We start from the raw sequence: 21,646 nt of genomic DNA, 5'->3' as shown, positions 1-21,646 counted from the left end.
TTAGCTTTCAAAAAGTACAACAGAATCATTAAATGGATAAATCCAGGGTGCACACAATTCCTTTTCAAGATTAAAAATTAAAGGAACTATTGAAGTCATCTAGTATGCATGGAACAGCACACTGGTGGATGCTTTGTCTGTCACACTGCTCTGGGCCTACCTCCCTAGAATGATGGGGTGATGCAGCCAATAGTGATGCAGGCAATGATGGTACTGATAGCTAATGGCTCCTCCTTTTCTGTGTGTATGATAAACTCAAGATAGGTACTACTTTTATTTTTGTTTTGGAAAGGCAGAAACTAATGCAGAGACAGACAAAGAAAGTGGTCTAAAGTTAGGCAATGGCCTTGCACATGAAGCAGGCACCACTGAGACCAGATGCTCTGAGATCAAGACTGACTTAGCCACTTATCTAGCATGGTTGGCTGCCTCCACTTTTTTTCTCAGTAAAGCAAAAATTCTTTACAATAGGAGAAAAAGAACTAACCACAAAAAGATCATCAAGAGTAGGAAGTATTTTAATCCTCCCACCTTCCCTAGCAACAGGAAAGATATGAATGAATGAATGAATGAATGAACTGATGACCCAAGTGCAGCTTTTGTCTTTTAATCTCATTTGATTTTTTTTCTGGTAAACTAAAAGAAATCTACTACATTCCATATAGTGGTCGCTGGAAATAAAGTTTATCTTAGGAAAGGATGCTGGTTTTTTGGCTGTGGGAGGCTTGTGTTTCTGAGTAGTTCCTTCAGATATTATATATTATATAAACATAATAAGTTTGCTCACATCATCCCATGTTTTCCATCATTTTTCCTTTCATCAATGGCACCAATAGGGAGCATGTCTCTGTGTTTGAAGTTTTTATGCAGCCATAGCATGTCAGCTGCATGCAAGCCAAAGGGCTTATATTTGGGGAAGCAGGTTGACCAGACAATTCTCCCAAATTTCTGTCAAACAGAAAACCAATGGCTTCTAGGTGAAAAACTTCAAAATTTATTTTGAATGTAATAAATTATGAGGAGTAAGAGGGTTTTTTGAGATAGAGGGTAATAAAGCATTAAACCTGACATTAACTTAATAAATGGTTATTAATGATCAAGGATTTGTCATATCATTTATCATAGACAATGATAACAGTAAGCTCATGAACATTTGGAGCACTCACGTTCCACTTTGTAAAAACATGCACTGCACTTACTGTGCACATCATAAAAATGGAATATATGAACTGTTAACTATAGTGAGCACAAGTAAGCATGCTTATCTAAATCATGTCACTAAAAGATTTATAAATGATTCTATGAAAACAATCATGTTTTTATGAACATCATTTTTACCTACACTTTGTTTGAAATGGTTACATGTAATTCCTAAACAAAGTGTTTAGGGAATGAGGCGATGACTCCACAGCTTAAAGCACTCTCTGCTCTTCTAGAGGATCTGGGTTCAATTCCCAGCAGCCCCATGGCAGATCATGGCCATCTATAACTCCAATCCCAGGGAATCTGACATCTTCTAGCTTCAGTGGGAACCCAGCACACACATGGTCAACAGAAATACATCCTGATCAAACACTCATACACATGAAAGTTTAAGTGTTTTATACTTTAAAATAAAATTATATTATTTTTTCGTTTACCCCTCAGACTGTCACAAAAATTCAAATTCTTGACATCTTTTCCTCGAGTTCTACAGTTTCAGTCTCTATAATCATACTTACACGTATGTGATTTCAGGGCTGAGCACACACTTGGTACTGAATAATCAGCTAGAGGCTTCTTCCTGTTGGAAGACTATCTCTCCTGCTCTCAGCTTCCCTTAGTTAGCCTACAGCACTTGGTGTAGGGTTGGGGTCCTTCAAGGGTTCCCTTTCTACATTAAGTAGCCTGTTGGTGTCATCTTTCTTTGGATCTTGTTTAGGCAACCTTGCTGTTGGGACATTGTGGGTGTCCACCTGAGCCCCTCCCCCACGACATGTCTAATGATATCCCCTTCAAAGATATTCCTACTGATAAGCAACTGGGATTTTTTTGTTTCTCTAATAAAAATCTGAAGCAACTACAAAGTTAAACATTTGGTGACAAGATGAGGAAGTCACAAAAGGTACAAGAGACAAAATCCAAAGGAAATTCAAGAGAAAATCCAAAGGAGAAACTATTGTCATAAATGAGATAGCAATGGAGAAGAAACACAAACTTAAATTTTATTCTGATAGGAAGTAAATCAAACAAATCTTGGCACAAAATGATCCAGAGAAAATCAAGACATGAGGCTGGAGAGATGGCTTAGCAGTTGGGAACACTGACTGCTCTTCCAGAAGACCTGGGTTCAAATCTAGCACTCACATGGTGGGTCACAACTGTCTGTAATTCCAGGAGGCAACACCCTTACACATACATACATGCAGGCAAAGCATCAATACACATAAAATAAAAGCAAATACATTATATAAAAAAGAAAATCAATAGAGTCAGTCCATACAATTATGGTTATATTATAAATCACTTCATATCAATGAATTTGAAAATGTAAATAAGTTGAAACATTTTACAAAAATACATCTGCATAAGATGAAATTTTCAAAATATTAACAATTCTGTAGCAACAAGAGAAATGTTAGCTGTGGTTTAAAATCCCACAACAAAGAAATAGCAGGCCAGGATGTGAAAGCGGTGTTAAAACATTCAAGGACAAATCGTTCTGCTCACATACAAGTTCCTTCAGAGAAGGCAAGAGAAAGATGTCTTAACTGTGAATGTTACATAAGCTTGACATTCACACTAAATGAAGACAGTTTGACAAAAAACAGCCAATCATTAGAGTCTGAGTTTTGTACAGTAAAGTTTTAAAGGCATGATTACACCAATATTTGAAAACCTACAATCATGACTTAACTCATTAGAGCATATTAATTAACATAATCATCTCACTAAAAGCACAAAATGTGCTCAATAAAACTGAACATACACATTTTCTATTTGATGAAGGAATATAAAAGAAGTTTTTTAACCTAATAAATAGAGATTGTTAATGATCTATAAAATAATCTTTATAAAAAATAATAATATATAAAACAATAAATATCTATGGTATATGTTACAGTGAATAGTAAAATATTAAAACAATTTTCCTTAAAAACAAACTAATTAAATAATTTATTATGATAAGTATATTAAAAATAAAACTACATGTTTTTAAAATATTTATTTATTTATCTATTTATTTAATTTACTTATTTAGTAAAACTCCAGATGTTATTGTCCTCCTAGTCCACCCTCTGATTGTTCCACATCCCATACCTCCTCCCCACCCCCTGTCAACACAAGGCTGTCCCCATCCCACACTCCACCAGATCTCTAAACTCCCTAGGTTCTCCAGTCTCTTGAGGGTTAGGTGCATCTTCTCTGACTGAACCCAGACACGGCAGACCCTCTGCTGTATATGTGTTGGGGGCCTCATATCAGCTGGTGTATAGTGCCTGGTTGGTGGTCCAGTGTCTGAGAGATCTTGGGGGTTCAGTTTAATTAAGACTGCCGGTCCTCCTACAGAGTTGTCCTCCTCAGCTTCTTTCAGCTTTCCTCTAATTCAACTACAGGGGTCAGCAGCTTCTGTCCATTGGTTGGGTGCAAATATCTGCATGTGACTCTTTTTGAGCTGCTGGTTGGGTCTTTCCAAGGGCAGTCATGATAGGTCCCTTTTTGTGAGTGCTCCATAGCCTCAGTAATAGTGTCAAGTCTTGAGGCCTCCCCTTGAGCTGGATCCCACTTTGTACATGTTGCTAGACCTTCTTTTCCTCAGACTTCTCTCCATTTCCATCCCTGCAGTTCTTTTAGACAGGAACAATTTTGACTGTGGAATGGCAACCCCATCCCTTCAATTGATGCCCTGTTTTTCTACTGGAGGTGGGTTCTACAAGTTCCCTCTTCCTAATGTAGGGCATTTCATCTAAGGTCCCTCCCTCTGAGTCCTGAAAGTCTCTCACCGCCCAGGTCTCTGGTACATTATGGAGGGTCCCCCCCAATCTCCGATCTCCTGAGGTTGCCTTTTTCCATTCTTTCTGCTGGCCCTCAAAGTTTCAGTCCTTTTCCCCCACCCAATACCAGATCATGTTCCCCTCTCCCCCCATCCCCATCTATTCCCAAATCCCTCCCTCCTTCCCACCTGTGGTTGCTTTCTTCTTTCTCCCAAGTGGGACTGAGGCATCCTTACTTGGGTCCTTCAGCTTGTTGACCTTTTTGAGTTCTGTGGATTGTACCTTGGGTATTTTGTACTTTTTTTGTTCTTTTGGGGGGGTGGTTAATATCTACTCACTAGTGAGTACATACCACGCATGTCCTTTTGGATCTGAGTTACCTTACTCTAATTCCATCCATTTGCCTGCAAAATGTCCTCATTCTTAATAGCTGAGTAGCACTCCATTATGTAAATGAACCACATTTCTTTGTATCCATTCTTCTATAGTGGGACATCTAGGTTGTTCCCAGCTTTTGGCTATCACAAACAAGGTCACTATGAACATAGTGGAACATGTGTCTGTGTGCCATGGTAGGGCATCTTTTGAGTATATTCCCAAGAGTGGTATTGCTGGGTCTTCAGGTAGATCAATTTCCAGTTTTCTGAGGAACTTCCAGATTGATTTCCAGAGTGATTGTACCAGTTTGCAATCCCACCAGCAATGGAGGAGTGTTCCTCTTTCTTCACATCCTCTCCAACATGTGTTGTCACCTGAGTGACAATCTTTGTCACCTGAGTGACAATCTGAGTCACAATCTTTGCCATTGTGATTGGTGTAAGGTGGAATCTCAGGGTCATTTTGATTTGCATTTCTGTAATCACTAAGGACTTTGAACCTTTCTTTAGGTGTTTCTCAGCCGTTTGAGATTCCTCTGCTGTGAATATTCAGTTTAGTTCTATACCCTATTTTTGATTGGGTTGATTGGTTTTTTGGTGGTTAGCTTCTTGAGTTCTTTATATATTTTAGATATTAGCCCTCTATCAGATGTGGGGTTAGTAAAGATTTTTTTCCCAATCTGTAGGTGGCTGATTTGTCTTATTGACTATGTCCTTTGCCTTACAGAAACTTTCCAGTTTCATAAAGTCCAATTTATCAATTCTTGATCTTAGAGCTTGTGCCATTGGAGTTCTATTTAGCAAATTTCCCCTGGGCCAATGAGTTCAAGGCTCTTTCCGACTTTCTTTCTTAGTAGATTCAGTGTTTCTGGTTTTATGTTGAGGTCCTTGATCTTCTTGGACTTGAGCTTTGTGCAAGGTGACAAATATGGGTCTATTTTCATTTTTCTACATACAGATAGCCAGTTAGACCAGCAACAGTTATTGAAGATGCTTTCTTTTTTCTATTGTATATGCTTGGCTTCTTTGTCAAAGATCAAGTTTTAATAACTCAAAACTGGAGAAAGTAGACAGGGATTAGCAAGGAGACAAATGATCACTTCATTACACATTGGTCAGGGGTAGAGTACTGGCCTACTGTACATGAGTTAAGGACTTCAATCCCCAGTACCATCATTGTTCACACAAAGCCAACAATAACAACAACTACAACACAAAAAAGCCTGGTAACACAGTTCAGTGACAGAGCCCTTCCCAGCATACAAGATGCCCTAAGTACATTTCCCAACAAAACACAAATGCTAACATAAACACACACAGAGAATAAAGATCTCTGTGTGTGTGTCTGTGTGTCTCTGTGTGTGTGTTATGGTGTCTGTGTGCTCTGTGTCTGTGTGTACAAACGCATCCATATGGACACTTACACACAAATATAAAGCACATTTTTCATAACTCATTGGCAGATGAACTGAAACAATAACTCACTTTGTTAAGTGAGAAACAAAACAAAACCGATGGGTAAGCTAAATAACATAGCTACAAAAGAAACTTTGAAGGTCCTCTCATGATGTGTGTCCAAGCTTGATTTCCTAAAAGTCAAATTTTTACATTAAACTTGGGTATCACTTATTTGGGGAATAAATACAAAATTAACAAACTGTTCATGTTAGCATATGACTTAGAAACGAAGATCTGTATGTTACCTCCATTTGATGCCCTCAGGAAACCTGTTACAATTAAAATTTCAGCACTGAAAGGTCTCCCTTGTAATCTTTAGTTTGGTTTTTGAGAGATGTTTCTTAAAAGCTCAACTATTTAACAGGCAGGAGAAGGCATAGTCCTTTTCAAATGAACTTACATCGATTGCAGACATTCTCCCTCTGCTCGGCACACACACACACACACACACACACACACACACACACACACACAATCTAAGAGGTCCCACTGCTGTGCTGCTGTGCTATATACAGTTGGAGCATCCATGTAGTTTCAGATTTTCTGTTTGGTTCTTTCAGCTCTTGATGCTCTGGTGGCCTGGGTTTGTGGAGGGTATCAAAGCTAATGAAGAACTCTGGCTGTGATTACTAGAACACTCTCCAGGGCTGCGATGGAAAGAAAAGGCCCAACATTGTGCAGAAAGAGTGCTTGTGGGCTTGGCGGTTTCATCTAAAGAATTGCCTGCTCAGGTTCCCAAAGAGATAAAATAGAAACCAATGTTCAGGAAAAGGGGAAGGGAAAATGAGGTGGAATTTATTTATGTTTCCTTTGAGTGGCATCAAGAGGAGAAAGTGGGGACTCATTCTTTTTCTCTTGAAACAAGCATTTTTTTTTTGTTTTGTTTTGTTTTGTTTTGTTTTGTTTTGTTTTGTTTTGTTTTGTTTTGTTTTGTCTTGTTACCTGTGGCTAAGATCCATGTTTTGAGTTATCAAATGTTTATTTTCAATTTGAAAAACCTCAAATTTTTCTCAAGAAATGGAATTTCTAACTCTAATTTCTAAACTTGCAAAAACATGATGAAGGTTACTGCAGAGGTGCAGACAGTGTATACCTTATGACCACCTAGGCAGTTCACAGTGCTCTACTTCTGAATTCATTAGCTGTTTTTCAGTGACTTGCCAAAATGTCCTGAAGAGGGACAGTCGGTTTTGTCAATCATACCTTTACAAAGATAGTCAACAGAAAGTCCTGACAGCTTATGTGAAGTTCTGATAAATCATAGAAACTGGTTTCTATGAACTCTAACACCAATGAAAGGAACTAAAAGAATATCCAAAAGGAATAGACATGTTCTGCAGGTAAACGGACTTCCCCTTCTACTGAACACATTCTGGCTCGTCCTTTCTTCTTTCTCTGCTTTCACGTGTCATTCCATGCTCTCCATCCTCCCAAGTGTTATTTTGAGAGTAACATCAGTCAGAAAGTGTTGGGATGAGACTGTAAAAGGCAAAGTTCTGGAACACAGGAGATGACAGGGCTGGAGCTCCCTCTAGAGACCATCCTATGGTCAGGTGAGGGGTCCTCTGCAGCCGCTAGGGCAGCTTGATGCTGGCCCTTCTCCTGGCTTAAGCCCCTCTCCTTGGAAAGCCCTTACAAACATGGAGGCTATAAAGAACAGGGTTTGCACTATGATCTACAAGATATCCCGGCTGTGCTCACTGCATCCCCAAAGCTAAATCTGGTGGGGCTTATTTGATCAGCTCTGTGATCCACAGCAGTGCTGGGCGGTCACCACACAATCGATCTTGACACTACATCGAGCAGAGAATATTCATTGTTTATTGTCCCTCTGGGTCACAGGCAGATATGCAGTCCTAGTAAACTTACACTCCCATTTCACCATGACCTACACAAAGTGTCCACCATTTTCCTTCTTAATCCTCAGAACACAGTAGATCAATCACACATGTGGCATAACTGTCACCTACTAGGTAGCACACTGTGATTGCAGTGCCTTCTGCACACTAAATTCTGTGACTAAATCCTTATGATTCATGAGCTCTTCAGAGACAGTCCTAACAACAAAACAGCAAAGATAGGCAAGCTCTTCAAAGCTTACTATAGGCCTCCTTCAGGGTCCAGTTCGATTATCCCATGGACACAAAAGGTAAGTTGCTCTTAGATCATGGAACCCAAGCTCTGCTGCCTGGTTCTCAGACTACAGCTGTTTCCTTTCTGCCTTAATCTCACCCTACATTTGAAGATTTCCTAGTATTTGATTCCCTGGTACATGCACAACAAAACGTCACTAGCAGATAAAATATTTTTAATTTTCATAACTTTGGAAATATTTTTCTAATCATAAAAATTCATACAATTGTATAGGCCTAAGAGAAAAAAAGTCAAGGAAATATTTAGTTGGCCTAACCAAAGTCATCCAGCCAGTAAGTTACCTAGCCAAGGTGCAAATATTATGATCACATTCTTGGTTCTCTTCCCTCACTTTAATTGCCCAAATGATCTGTAACTGTGATTGTGATTAAACAATTAGAGTCACCATCTCTGCTTCCACACCACCAAGAAACACGTGTGCAAGAAACATTGAACAATGTTAAAAACTCAACTTACTCATCTAAAAAAATGATCATAGTAATACCAATGTAGGATTCCTACATAGGCTAAGTTTACCAACCCTAAGGTTTTGCAAGTGGGAATTGCTTGACAGTATGGAACATTATTGTTTCTTTATTAAATAAAAGAGAAGAATATGCTAATTTTTCAGTGGCCTTACTGAAAGAAGTCTATAAATCTATATCTGTTTGACACTAGGTTATATATATTTGTTTAAGTGGAATTTTTAAAAATCTATATTATTGCTCAAAGATAGACTGTATGACTTATTTTAATAGTACAGAAAGAATGTTAAGAAAACCCCAACTAGGGAAATAATTCTAATTTTAATTCCATTCAAAATCTGAGGTATATAACAACTAGTTAATTAATATAAGATATTAAATGAAGGTGAAAAAATACCAAAAATGTCAAATTTCTTGTCAAGTATATCTTTTTCTAATCTTCCTTCTAATAAACATATAACTATGTACTCATGCTGCAAATCTTTCAAGATATTCTTGAGAAGGGATAATTATTTTTCAAAACCCTTATTAAATCATTTCCACCTCTGCAAGTGTCTTTTAGAGTTGCTGAGTGAGGATAGGCAACAAATATCAATACACTTCATAGTTCATCCTAGTGCATGCACATATGTGTACTCATGGAAATGTTTTTTAAAACTATTTAAAAAATAAGAGCCTTAGTATCTGCAGTGCATTTTTACTCTATTTAAATCCAGTGACAGTATTGATCATTAATCTATTAATCAGATGTCATAACCATCAAAGGATCACTACTCATGGCTTTTAATACACTAAGTACAGAATTTTTTTCTCTATAAAGGATTTGTTGCAATACACTGCAGTAGTTAGTAGTATAGAAGGCTCATCAACCTGTTAAAACTAAGTTAATGAACACACATGCCCACAGTATTACTTATTATTAATGATCCTGTATTAGTTGTTCTGTGCCAATGTAATTTTCAGTCATAGATACCAAACTAAACAGGCTTCTGATACTCTTAAATCACACAGAATACAACCTTGACCCTCACCATCTCCTTACTGATGATTCACTTATTTTGGGTATCTTCTTCTCTGCTCCTGCAACTCACCACAGCTAGATCACCTTTCCTTCTTGTTGAATACAGGACCTCCTGGGAATGTAACACACATTCCACACCTCAGTTCTTCAGTGCTGCACCTTGATTTTCTTTGAATATTCTTCCCATATCTTTTAATCTCCTCCATTGCTGGTGGAATTGCAAGCTGGTACAACCACTCTGGAAATCAGTCTGGCAGTTCCTCAGAAAAATGAACATAGTACTACCAGAAGATCCTGCAATACCTCTCCTGGGCATATATCCAGAAGATGTTTCAACTTGTAATAAGGACACATGCTCCACTATGCTTATAGCATCCTTATTTATAATAGCCAGAAGCTGGAAAGAACCCAGATGTCCCTCAACAAGGGAATGGATACAAAAAAATGTGGTACATTTATACAATGGAGTACTACTCAGCTATTAAAAACAATGAATTTATGAAATTCTTAGGCAAATGGATGGATCTGGAGGGTATCATCCTGAGTGAGATAACCCAATCACAAAAGAACACACATGATATGTACTCACTGATAAGTGGATATTAGCCCAGAAACTTAGAATACAATTTTCAAAACACATGAAACGCAAGAAGAAGGAAGACCAAAGTGTGGCTACTTCACTCCTTCTTAGAATGGGGAACAAAATACCCATGGAAGGAATTACACAGACAAAGTTTGGAGCTGAGAAGGAAGGAAGGACCATGCAGAGACTGCCCCACCCAGGGATCTACCCCACATACAACCACCAAACACAGACACTATTGCATATGCCAGCAAGATTTTGCTGACAGGACCCTGATATAGCTCTCTCTTGTGAGGCTATGCCAGTGCCTGAAAAATACAGAAGTGGATGCTCACAGTCATCTATTGGATGGAACACAGGGCACCTAATGAAGGAGCTAGAGAAAGTACCCAAGGAGCTAAAGGGGTCTGCAACCCTATAGGAGGATCAACAATATGAACTAACCAGTCCCCCCAGAACTGTGTCTCTAGTTGCATATGTAGCAGAGGATGGCCTAGTCAGCCATCAATGGGAGGAGAGGCCCCTGGTCTTGCGAAGATCATATGCCCCAGTACAGTGGAATGCCAGGGCCAGGAAGCGGGAATGGGTGGGTTGGGGATCTGGGCAGGGGGAGGGTATAGGGGACTTTCCGGATAGCATTTGAAATGTAAATGAAGAAAATACCTAATTAAAAAACGTCTAATGACAGTCTGTAATTTAGATAAAGGTGCATGCTCTTTAAATTACTCTAAGCTATTGTTTCCTAATAAGGTGAAAGATGGGAAAAGTTTTCTCTATTAGTTAAGTTCTTCAGGTCCACTTCTGAATTAAGGACATTTTTCACATCTACAATTATTAGCTGCTAATTTTATTATCCTTCCTTACTCCCCCACTAACGCTTTCATTGATAAATCATAACCCAAACAATATAATGCTGAGAAAGGAACTTCACACAGATCTAGGATCTCTAGGATCTTTCTTCCTCTTGCACTCATACATGGGCAGCCCCTTTGCTGCTGTAGATCTTGGTCCATTCAGAAAGATCAGAATTAAGCGAGACTAATTCCATACCGGCAAATCTACTTCAGAAAGTCTTCCTGCTGATGTTCAAATGATGGATCTGTGCTTAAGAACATTTGCTTCTCTTCCAGAGAATCAGAATTCAGTTTTCAGCACCCAGGTCAGGCAGCTCACTGCCACCTGTAACTCAGCCTCCAGGGGATCTGAGGCTCTCTGGTCTCCATAGGCTCAAACACACACGCACACACACACACACACACACGCACACACACAGAGAGAGAGAGAGAGAGACAGAGACAGAGACAGAGACAGAGGGAGACAGAGACAGAGAGAGACAGAGACAGAGACAGAGACAGAGAGACAGAGAGAGAGGTGGGGTGGTGGTATACATTAATAAAAATAAATCTTACAAAACAGAACTGTTTTCTGGGTAGAGGTCAGAGTTTGTGTCTGTTGGGGAAAAAAATGCCCTTCCTCTTGTGAGCCACTCATTTTTCTATTTTTCTTAGTGAAAAATATAAAGAAGATGATTGAGATGGCATCTATGCTGATGAAAACTTTGAATGGCCAGGACTCTGGGCCATAGGCACAAAACAGAGCAGAAGCTCAGTAGTGATTTCAAATTGTGTCTAATTACAGTGTAACTTATATGAACATCTGGAATGTTGAGGGTTGCTCTTATGTAGCTCCAAATGCTCCAGTGATTTTCATAAGAGGACTATCTTTAAGCCATTAAATAGCTTATCTACTATTTGTATCTGAATAATGCTAACATCCTCTAGCTGTCAGCATTAATATCTGCCTGCTGTTATTAAGAGGAAAGGTCAACCTATCTGTCTTTCCTCCTATCAAATAGAAATTCCAATTGACTCATTATGATAAGGAAAATTCACATTAATTAAAGATGGTTTGTGTTGACCCCAAAAGTTCAACTATATTATGGAAATCCTACTTTAAAATTGCTCTAGTTATCATGCCATTAAACCCATGAATTGGAATTCTTCTGGAATATTCTTTGCTTCATGCCAGTGTGTTCCAAACTTCTCTCTATACACACTTATCTCTTTTCACCACAGTTAAAGTGGTCTGAATTACACACTGTGCACAAACCTAGTCATAGGCTCTGTGCTTACTTTTTCACTTAAGGTATGGTTTACTTTGAAGTTTTTCTGAGGTATTCACAGTGTAGCACGCCGAACTACCTACCAAGACTCTTCCCCAGGTCATGGCATCGTTCCAAGGCAGCAACTGCTAGATAGGTGTTTCGTGCTGAGCTCATGTCATCTATATCCAGTTAGGCTTCTGTTATATTTATTAATTACTTATGAACTTATAAACAGATTGTTAGCATTTTTTACTATAGAAAAGCTAATGTGCAGCTTTGTGGGACTCGTAACAGAATGTCTGTCATATGGTTTATATGGGACCTGTTATGTTTCTCCCATCTTCACATAGAATCCTGCTGTTACAAAAATTGTTTATTTTGACAAATATATTAATGTCTTTTACAACCTCATCCAACTGTCACTTTCCTTGCCATATTACATATAAGGAACAAAACAGTTCCTAAAATTATTTCAAATCATTTTCTTGCCTGTTTGGAGTGATAAATAGAAAGTTTTTTTTATAGGGTATTAATTTTTTAAATTGACAGGTAAAATTGTATGAGTTCACTCTGTAAAATGTAACTAGAAGACATTGTTAGGAAACACAGATGTCCCTCTTTTGCAGTACACGCCCTTCCCTCTCTACCTACAGGGACATTTCTAATGCTCTAGTGGAGGAAGTTGCTCCTTTGGGGAAATTTTCTGACACTGAACTTAGCTTAGATCAGCTTCCCCTTGAAGCAAGGACTTTTTCCTTTCAGATGCTTAGCACTAGCCAAATAGCAAGGCCTTCTGATTGTCCTGAACACTGAGCTTGATTTGCGACAATGCCAAGCTTGTCCCCTCTTGAGAGCAGCCCCTTCCAAGCCCTGAACATGCCCCACCTGAACAGGTGTGGACAGGTAATGCAAGCTCCAGGGTGAGTAAGTATGCACCAACGCCCGGGACGAATCAACTCAAAATCCTGGAGAACATGCTCCCTTCTGATTGCTCCTGGAGTTCATAAGAAACCAACCCAGAACAGATCCCACTCTTCAAAGACAGCCACATCTCCAGGCTCTCACATAGCACTGCCATTCTGAAAACCAACCCAGAACAGACCCCACTCTTCAGAGACAACCCCATCTCCAGCTCTCACATAACACTGCCATTCTCAGTGGGGTTATTTCCTGCAGCTGTTTTTTCTGCTGTTTTTCTTTGTGAACTACTAAATGGTAGTAGAAAAAAAATTGGCTGAAAACTGAGATATGATTGAGTGCTTTCTGGTGTTGTAATAAAGATCATTACCTGAGCATTAGAAAACCCTCCATTTGGAAAAATCCCATCATGAAACAAGCCACCAAGGCACAACCATAGCCATTAAGGATCAGAAGAGCTTTCTTTCAGTGAAGTCCCTGCTGAGGCCACAGAGAAAGATGAATATCATGACTCTCACGGCTGTTTTCTTCTCACTGCAGCACATGAGAACTCTAACACCTTCTCTTTCTTTCTTCAATACAATAATTATTTCTCTCTTCACCAATTAACGCAGAACAAAACTTACTGAATATATAAGATGTGTAATTTATAGTAATAGAAGCAACTACTGCTAACAGTCACATAGTATTTTGGTTTACCATGAGCCAGATATTGATTATATACATTAGTTCGTTCAATGACATCACTCTTCCAAAGAGGGTACAGGTATTTGCAGGTGACCAACTGAGGCACAGAAACGAATTTATTGGCTAAAGAAATAAGTGCCAGAACCAGGCTGTGACCATGCATCTTTTAATCCCAATATATACATATGTTCTTGGCTTCTCTATCATATAAAGAAAAAAGTAAGGTCTGATGTTCAATGCCCTGGGGAAGACAGACAGGGAATAAACACACGGGGAATCATTAATTTCAAATGTTAGTGAGAGCTAGAGAAAATGAATGGTGTCATACTGATAACAAAACACTACAAAGGCTTGGTCCGTATAGACTCAGGGAGATAGTAATGACCTTTGGTGACTCTTGCCACACCTAAAACAATGTGGAGAAAGTAAGGTGGCTAAAAATACTTTTAAGGAAACTGAGGCAGAGAAGCTAGGAGGCACTGAGCAAGTGTCCCAGTGGCTCATTACACAGCTTTGCTACTATGGTATGTCCTCCGGACAGTCAGAATGCTGAGCCTGTGATGGGCTGGGGGGAATGAAACCCACTCTGTCCTCCATCCTGGATAAAAGTGAATCCTTCCTTGTTAGCTGTCGTCCACCCAGAAGTCTATGGCAGAGGCAAAGCCTTACATTCTATCATATCTTAGTTGATGAAAAAGAAAATATTCCCTTGGCCATATAAGCTTCAGAAACAATTTAAGATAAGATCTACAGTCAGTTAAACAAGCAAACCAGACATCTCTGTAAGATTCCACTACTACTGGACTTGAAAACATTGAAACACTCTTCTTGCAGATAGAGAAACAGAGAATGGGATTTCCGAGGAACAAAGTTCCCTTCCATATTGATTTAAGGAAGAAACAGGACTTCATTCACATGACAATTACAGATATATTACAGAAATCACAAAAAAAGAAAAAAAAGTTTCTCTTTTCCCTTCCCAGTTTGTTGTCTGAAGAGTGGGGAAGGGCTGCATCTCTGGTTACCATACTTACCTGGTACACGATGCTATGTCCCCAGTCTCTGTACTAGGAGCAGTCCATACATCTAAGATTGCTCCCAAAGACAGGGCGCCATTAGTTACTAGCTCTGCATTTCCTGGTCTCTGGCTTCTGCTTGGCAATGATCTAAAGGGATGTGGGACAGCACAAGCTTTTCACCTTGCCGATAGGAGAGTCACACACATAGACAAGTGAAAAATACCATTTTCAGATCTAATAAATTAAGTATATTTCTAGTTCCTTTCCCAGAACCATTATAAAGTTGTTGTTGTTGTTGTTGTTGTTGACGATTGATGATGATGACGGTGGTGGTGGCGGTAGTGATGGTGATGATGATGATGGTGGTGGTGGTGATGACGGTGGTGACGATGATTTTTATTATTTTGTTTTGGTTTTATTTGTTTGTTTTTTATGTTATGTTTTGTTTTGTTTTGATATAGGGTCTCTCTTCATTACCCTAGCTGTCCTGGGACTCACTATGTAGTTCTGGCTGGCTTTAAATTCACAGATATAGCCACCTGCCTCTGTGTCCCTAGTGCTTGGATTAAAGGTGTTCATCACTGCACCAGGCTCCTTAAAATGTTCAAGGTTTCATACTACTACAAAATAGTCTACATTCATCATCTTAATGTATCACTTCGTGTAGAATTTGACACTCTACCTGACTTCTGATGCTATCACGTTAAAGTGATTAGATAGCCACACATACAAGCTAGTTAGTTAGCTTCAAATTAAGGTTAAAGAATATCCAATAATTAAATGCTACATTAAGTCTCACCTTTCATATTTAGAAATTTTCCCTAGAGGTTACTCTGGGTAGTTAAACTATAAACATGGAAAGCTTATGCAACATTAAAGAACACTAAAAAAGGAGACATCCAAAGCTCCGCAGTCTCAGAGAGCATTTAGTACATTATGTACCATGTCACATTTCTTACATCCCCAAAAGTAAAAAACAAAAACAAAACCTAAAACTAAAACCATGTTGAATGCATCATTCCTCACAAATACCTCCTAGGTCTCATCTCATTTCTTTAAAATTTATAAATACAATTCACATAATTCTTAATTGACATCTCATCATAATTGATTATTTTATTAATATAGTTGATTAATAACTGAAACCAGAGGTAAAATAACAAATTCCAAAGGCTTTTTTTAAAGGCATAATATTTAAGGCTATTCAAATCTCTGGATGAAGAAAATCCCTTCATACGCACTGCAGTACAAAGACTATCAGGGCATTTTAATGGTATGGAAATGTAAATGGAACATTTAATTCGTGTCTGAGCACATGACAGCACGTGTTCCTGCTCCAGAGTTTATCGTGTTCTGTGTTATCTATTGTAGGAAAAGCAAGAGGCCGCACTGTAAGATCTGAAGTTTATGCTACTTCAAAAGTGATCATTTTCCCCAAAGGTAGCTTTCTTTATTTTTATTTAAAAAATACAGTTTTAGAATATAAATCTTCATTAAAATAAAAGACTCAACTATGTGCTTTTGGAGAAGTATTCACCAACAACTCTCAGACCTTTGAGAAATAATCTAACTCGAATCACCAGTCTAAATAGGTCATTTAACTGAGAAGAATTAAAATTAGCAGTGTAGGGTCAAGTGTTTCCCTGAAACATATGCAGCCTGCCTGTCCTATTCTCTTCAAAGTCAAATCAGAGGAAAGTATCATGAAGAAGCGCAATGAAGAAGTCTACTGAACATCTCAGTCATTCTGCTTCTGAAATGTCAATAAAATTAATGAGAGTAAAAAGACACAGAGCAGGGGATATATATTCGAGCTGGGGAGGGCAGAGTGACCACAGGAAATAAGCTCTTTCTGTGCAGCAGGATGACAGGATGCTCGTTCCTGCGCCTCACACACAAACTTTCACAGTAAATGCAAATGCAATGCAGCAAGACAAACCTCAAACAAGCACTTCAGTCCATGTTAAGCTTCACTTCTTAGATGAAACTAACAAGATCAAGAGCCTTTCCTGATACAGATATAGAGCCTGAGATCCCAGCACTAGAAGGCTGAGGTGAGTGAGTGCACCAGGAGTTTGAGGCCAGCCTCTGCTGCACAAAGGGACCCAGCATCCCAGAATAACGGGAACTTTAGCGTGTCCCACCATCTTTCAGCTCAGCATTCCCTCATCTTACACGTTCTGATAAGCTCAGTAATGAAATCTCTCTTCTCCCAGAAGCCTTCAAAACATAGAATAAACATTCCCTTAAGACTAAGATACTTAAATAATGATGATAATAATAAGTCATAAATAAAGATGTTTAACTGCTGGAGACATTCAAGATCCCTCCATTCCAAAGGGCTTCATTAATGTGTCAAAAAAAAAAAAAAAAAAAAAAAACAAGGACCCTTGACTTGAGACTGGAAGGCAGGAGAGGAGACAGAACAGAAGTGCTGTAAGCACAGGTGTTGTTTCCGGACTCTTCAAAGCCATCAGAGAAGACACTCCTCATTCTTTCTTAATTGAAAGTAACTTTGATCCTGGCGGATGTGGGGAAGGGAGTCCTTTCATATCCTCAGCTGGCAACAGTACACTAAATAGAGGGAAGATCACTGGTTGCTGGTGAAGCTGGTTTTCTCCTCACCTGCTTTCCTAACACCCCTTCCCCAAAATGAGGTCTTGAGAAATCCCCATTCTCCCAAGACCTCTCTGCCTGTTTAGAGATGAAATGGAAGGACCTTGGCTGACAAGGAGATGCTGGAGGTGTGGCATCGAGGAACTGCTAAGGAACACTCTATGCTACATTTTTTTTTTCTTTTTAAGAAAACCGGGGGAGGGGGGTGCTTAAACAAAATTAGGGTTTACTCATCACCAGATGGATGATAAAATATTTATGGTTGCCAAAGACAAATTTACACGCCCCCCACCCTTCCTCCCAACACTCACACACCCTGAAGCAAAGGCGGAAATAATCCAGGGAAGGGCAGAACAGGTTGGCTTGCTCTAAATCCTCTTTTCACCCGCTTGTACCAGACTCCCCCAGTCCCCAGCGCACGCACATAAACACACACACACACACACACACACACACACACACACACACACACACACACACCCCGAGCCCAGCCTCTAAGTGGCCACTTCTCCGCCCCCCTACCCCATCATTAGTTCTGAGCGGACTCTGCCCAACAACTGCTCAGCCTCCAAGGCGTCCCTATGGGTGGCGTCCCTAGCATCCAAGAGGTTCCGAAACGCCTGAGGACCTGGCGCCAGTGCCAAGGCTGAGGAACCTAGGGGTTCCTCCTTCCACGCCTTCAACCTGAGAGAGGATTAAGTTGTCCGGGACTGGCAGAGCTCAGGAAGCGGTCCCTCCCACTCCAGCCTCTCCGGAGCTCGGACACCCAGGGGTCCCCCGCCCCCGTGGAGGTGAGCGCGCACTCACCGGAGGTGAGCTGCATCCAAGCACAGATCTTGTACACGGTGGCTGTGTTGCAGAAGAAGAAGAGGGTAAAGCAAACGATGCAGGCGATGATGAGCATCATGGAGAGGCCGATGAAGAACGAGGCGGCTTTGAAGGCGCCCGAGGGCAGCGTGGAGAAGTCCGTGAAGCTACCCCTGCAGGTCAGCTCCCGGGAGAAGCCGTTGCCGATGCAGTAGTGGAAGAGCCCGAAATAGCCGGCTTGCGGGGTGTCCACGCCGTCGCCGATCCAGTAGGGCTGGATGAAGCACACCACATTGACGATGGCAAAGCAGATGGTGAAGATGGCCCACAGCACGCCGATGGCCCGCGAGTTCCGCACATAGTTGGTGTGGTACAGCTTGGCAGCCTCCTGAGCCGGGAGCATCGCGGCGGCGGCGGCGGCGGCGGCGGCTCCGGGCATTCTCCCCCTCCTCCTCCTCCCGGTCCTCCGCCTCCCCCCGCCTCTCGGCGCGCAGGAGACACACTCGCCGAGCGAGCGGCGTGCGTTGCAATTCCCCTGCCTCCGCCTCAGCCCAGCAGCACCAGTTCTAGAGTCTGCACCCTCGCTCCCGGAAGGAGGGAGGGGGAGCGTGGAGCACCCCTCCGGCTCGCCAGGCACAGCCTCCCGCCCCCCTCTTCCCTCCCTCCTGGACCCGGCTCCAGCCCTGCTTTGCACCCTCCGCTCCTCTGTTCGTTGCTGCAGCTGCTGCAGCTGAAGCCTGCGAGCCCTCACGCCCCCTTACTCTTCATCTCGCCTTTGACCCTCTTTCCTGTGGGCTATGCTGGTGCCCCAGGTCACAGAGGATCCCGGCTACCAGGAGATGCTTCTTAAGTGCCAGGAGCAAGAGAAGCAGACGTGGAGTTAGGGGAATCTAAGAGCGCGCCCACAGGAATCCTAGAGGCACTCCCTGGATCCTGGAGGGTGTGCTGCTGGCCAAGAGGCTGATCCTGAGCTTTTCATCACCGCACAGGAACGTGCTTTGACCTCTGCATCTCTGCAGAGAAAAAAGAGGCAGCCTTATGGCAGGTGTAGGTGAGAAAGGAAGAGAGATGTGGTTCCCCGGGGAGGTGTCCCTGTTAAAACCACAGAATTGCCCCAGGCTAACTCTTAGGTGACCTCAGGTTGGCAGATGGAGACAGGAGAAGTTGGGCAGAAGTCTGTCACACAATAATGTAGAAGTCACGCCTGGAGGGTGATCCTCTGTTGTTTCTCGTCCCACTTTTCCACTATGCAACCAAATGAACGATGGCAAATGGAAACCCCAAGCTTCGCTTGAAGTCAAACCTTTTCTCTCCCACGCGGCTTGCAATAGATGGGGCCTGCATGCACAGAAGTAGTTATCACAGAATTTTAGAGTTTGTTTGAAAACATCGGATAATTTGGCAGGTGTTTCATTTATTGCACAAATACTCATTGGCAGCTAGCATGTGCTAAAGATAAAGAGGGATAAAGATAAGTGGGATGAGTGCCTTAACGGTGGAAGTATTTCCACCTCTCCCACAACCGAAAGCTCCAGTTAACCAGAGAATTGGTTTTAGTGTAATTTCCCTGGATCGTCTGCAAACAATCTCTTGCACAATTAACGTGTACTTTGCACTGTCCGCTTCTCTCATTTACTTTCTCCATTCTTGCCACTGCCCTTTTTTACAGCCCTTTCAAAATGAGTTGCTCATTGCTATCTCTATTTTTTCTCCTGCCATCAGTTACTGTTTGGTTCCTTCTGAACCGAATAGCAAACCGACAATGCTCAATTGCAGGAATAGATTTTGGTACAAATAATCTTAAACTCCATGAATGGAATGCTGCATTCTTTGAGCAGACGAAAGAATGCACCCATAGACTTTCATCCAGAAGTCTGTACTATGTAAATTACCCTTCAGTAAAACTGGGCCCAATGTGTAAATGATGGAGATTAATTATGCTCTTGATCTGATACCCTGAGGATTTGCAATTATGGGGGGAGGGAAGGGAGGGGGTTTAGGATTAGGGACACAGAGGCAATGAAGAGCCTTCTGCTGCAACTAAAAACGATTTGAAGGCGCAAGTGTTAGAATTACACAGGAGCATTTCCTCTGCATCCAGCTGCGGAATTACAGTTCAAGATCCGTGAAGCCTAGTTTGGAAAAGAGGACATCGTTAGACAGATCAGGGAATGTGGTTGCTGAGGTAAGCCAGAATTCCTATCAAGTGTAGCTATAACCTTTCAGAAAGCCTTTAAAATATCAAAGTGATTTAGGACAGATGCAGAAGGTGATCTAGATGTGGACACATTATGTCCTTAAAAATAGAACTCAAGGAGATCTATCTTCTGTGTGTTTGGTGGTAATGAAGGGTCAGAACGTCTGTTAGGTTTCATTTCAGAACTCCCCTACGGCTGCTGGTAAATCAGCATTTTAACTTGGGAGGAAGAAGAGACAAGAAGATGGTAATAAGTTTTGTAGGGTCAGTTGGCAGGCAGTGTGTCCTAAAGCAGAGAGGGCTTCAAGGCAAGAAAGGACAGTGATTTCTAGTGACTCTCCCAAGCCCTCAACTCCCCTAACCCTGCTTATATAAAGTTATCTTTCTTTGAAATCAATGCCTTAAAAAACAAAACAAAACAAAAAACCTTTACTGGCCGTGGGGTTGAGTTTAGAGGTTGCTGAGAAGAGAAAGCTGTGAATAAAAAGCCTGTTTGTGTCTTGATGCTTAAATTGCCTTCCAGGACAAAGAAAAGACTGACGGATGACTCAGACTCAGAGGTTGTGAGTCAAAGAGCTTTTCTATTTGAGGCACGCCAAAGGAGAGCCTTATTCGTATTCCAGGTTTGGAATTGCCTCCAGGTTCCGTGCTCAGAATCTGTATACCAACAAGCACATTCAGAGGTGTCCACTCTTGTCAACAACCACTGAGAGCAGTCCAGAGTTGGCACGCTGTTAGTTTAAAGTGCTCCTGTGCATTCCCCCTAAGAAGCCATCATTTTCCCTTCAAGTTGGGATCAATAAGACATGAACTAGACCATGTCAATACACTTCCACAGTGTCTTGTACTATAGCAGATGTTCAGGTTAAAGTAGGGTCCTCCACGACTCTAAGAACTGCGGATGAGCTGGAATGATCAATTCAACAGTAGGCATGCCATCCAAGAATGAGTGTCTAACAAACCTTCACACTGCCGTGCCACTAGCATTTGAATCTTGACCTTTGCACCTTTACCCCACAGGGAAGATAGATCCCACCCTTCATTTAAAATCTTTGACTTGCACCATATAGATCGGTGGTTCTCAACCTTCCCAATGCTGCAACCCTTTAATAGAGCTCCTCAGGTTGCAGTGACCAACAGCCATACAATCATTTCTGTTGCTATTTTATGACTGTAACCTTGCTACTGTTATGAATAGTAATGTAAATGTTCGATATGCAGGATATCTGATATGGGACCTGTGAAAGAGTCATTCAGTCCCCATGGG

The 21,646-nt window shown here is 41.1% G+C and overlaps 1 protein-coding gene across 3 annotated transcripts in view; it reads right to left on the bottom strand.

The window, feature by feature from the left end:
• The window catches only part of Lhfpl3 (LHFPL tetraspan subfamily member 3), a 549,054-nt gene extending 530,147 nt beyond the window's left edge, over positions 1-18,907 (bottom strand). For 2 of the 3 annotated variants that reach the window (XM_021162985.3, XM_021162984.3), the window contains exon 1: positions 18,183-18,906. In XM_021162985.3, the coding sequence (XP_021018644.1) occupies positions 18,183-18,621 (439 nt within the window). In that variant the 5' untranslated portion in view covers positions 18,622-18,906. Of the gene's footprint in view, positions 1-18,182 lie in introns of all 3 variants that reach the window. The other variant, XM_029476925.2, reaches the window with a different exon arrangement.
• Between the last annotated feature and the right edge of the window lie 2,739 nt (positions 18,908-21,646).

This window comes from Mus caroli, unplaced genomic scaffold, assembly GCF_978045245.1.
Source record: "Mus caroli unplaced genomic scaffold, Mus_caroli_1 scaffold_4, whole genome shotgun sequence".
NCBI classification, from domain to species: Eukaryota; Metazoa; Chordata; class Mammalia; order Rodentia; family Muridae; genus Mus; species Mus caroli.
The sequence above is the reverse complement of the archived record's forward strand: the minus strand, read 5'-3'. Positions and strand labels throughout refer to the sequence as shown.